General features: G+C 47.9%; 1 protein-coding gene across 1 annotated transcript in view; it reads left to right on the top strand.

Annotated features, from left to right (window-relative positions):
• Positions 1–664: 664 nt before the first annotated feature.
• Positions 665–975, top strand: part of LOC109938802 (EH domain-binding protein 1-like) — a 40,788-nt gene continuing 40,477 nt past the window's right edge. The window contains exon 1 of the mRNA XM_048619619.1: positions 665–865. Within this exon, the coding sequence (XP_048475576.1) occupies positions 665–865 (201 nt within the window). The remainder of the gene's footprint in view (positions 866–975) is intronic.

Here is a 975-nt window from a genome sequence, read left to right as displayed (position 1 = left end):
TGTGTTTCCTGTCTGCCGACCAGCCCTCTGTCCATCTCCGTACAGTAACGCCCCAAACCCATGTGCTTTAATTTTACATGTTAATCTCTAATATCGAAAGCCTTCTGAAAGTCCAGATGAACTACATCCACTACATCCTTATCAACTCTACCGGTTGCTTCCACAAAAAAAATTCCAGGATGCTTATCAAATATGGTTTCCCTTTTGTGTATGGGTGCTGACTTTGTCCAACCCTGTCACTGTTTTCCAAGTGCTCTGTTATCAAATCTTTTCGAGGCGATGGCCTAGTTGTATTATTGCTAGACTGTTAATCCAGAGACCCAGGTAATGTTCCGGGGCACCTGGGGGTGAATCCCGTCCACGGGAGATGGTGGAATTTGATTCAATTCTAAAAAAAAAGAAATCTGGAATTTGTGGCCTAACGATGACCATGAATCCATTGCTGGAAAATCATTCGCTTGTCCTCCACGCCTACCCCTCCCTTTGGGACATTTGGGGACGAGCGACATTCTGAGTGAAACATAAAACTCCTCTTCATCTCCGTCGTATATGTTTGACATTGTCCCCCCCGTTGAGGTTTAAATCTCTCCCGTGAGGGGAGACATTCTCTCAGTGACAACCCTGTCCATCCCCTTTGGGATAACACAATTCTAGGTTGCGCCGAATGGCCCCGTTGTCCAGATTCTGTGTAGTTGAAGCATTTGTGCCGGGTAGTTTGGTCTCTCTCTGCCTACGTTTCCAATCAGTCTCTGTTTCCCATCTTTTCCAGCCTCACAGCTGGCAGCCGGGGATTAATAATCCATACCGAGGCATGGTGCTGTGGCCTGTACCAGAAAATGTTGACATCTCTGTAACTCTCTACAAGGTAGGTACAGGTTATACTGTCATCCAATAGTGCCCCCTCCCTCAGCACTGACCCTCCAACAGTGTGGCGCTCCCTCAGCACTGACCCTCCAACAGTGCGGCGCTCCCTCA

Source organism: Rhincodon typus, chromosome 43 (genome assembly GCF_021869965.1).
Source record: "Rhincodon typus isolate 14 chromosome 43, sRhiTyp1.1, whole genome shotgun sequence".
NCBI classification, from domain to species: Eukaryota; Metazoa; Chordata; class Chondrichthyes; order Orectolobiformes; family Rhincodontidae; genus Rhincodon; species Rhincodon typus.
Note: the sequence above shows the minus strand (reverse complement) of the source record. Positions and strands in the feature narration are given on the sequence as shown.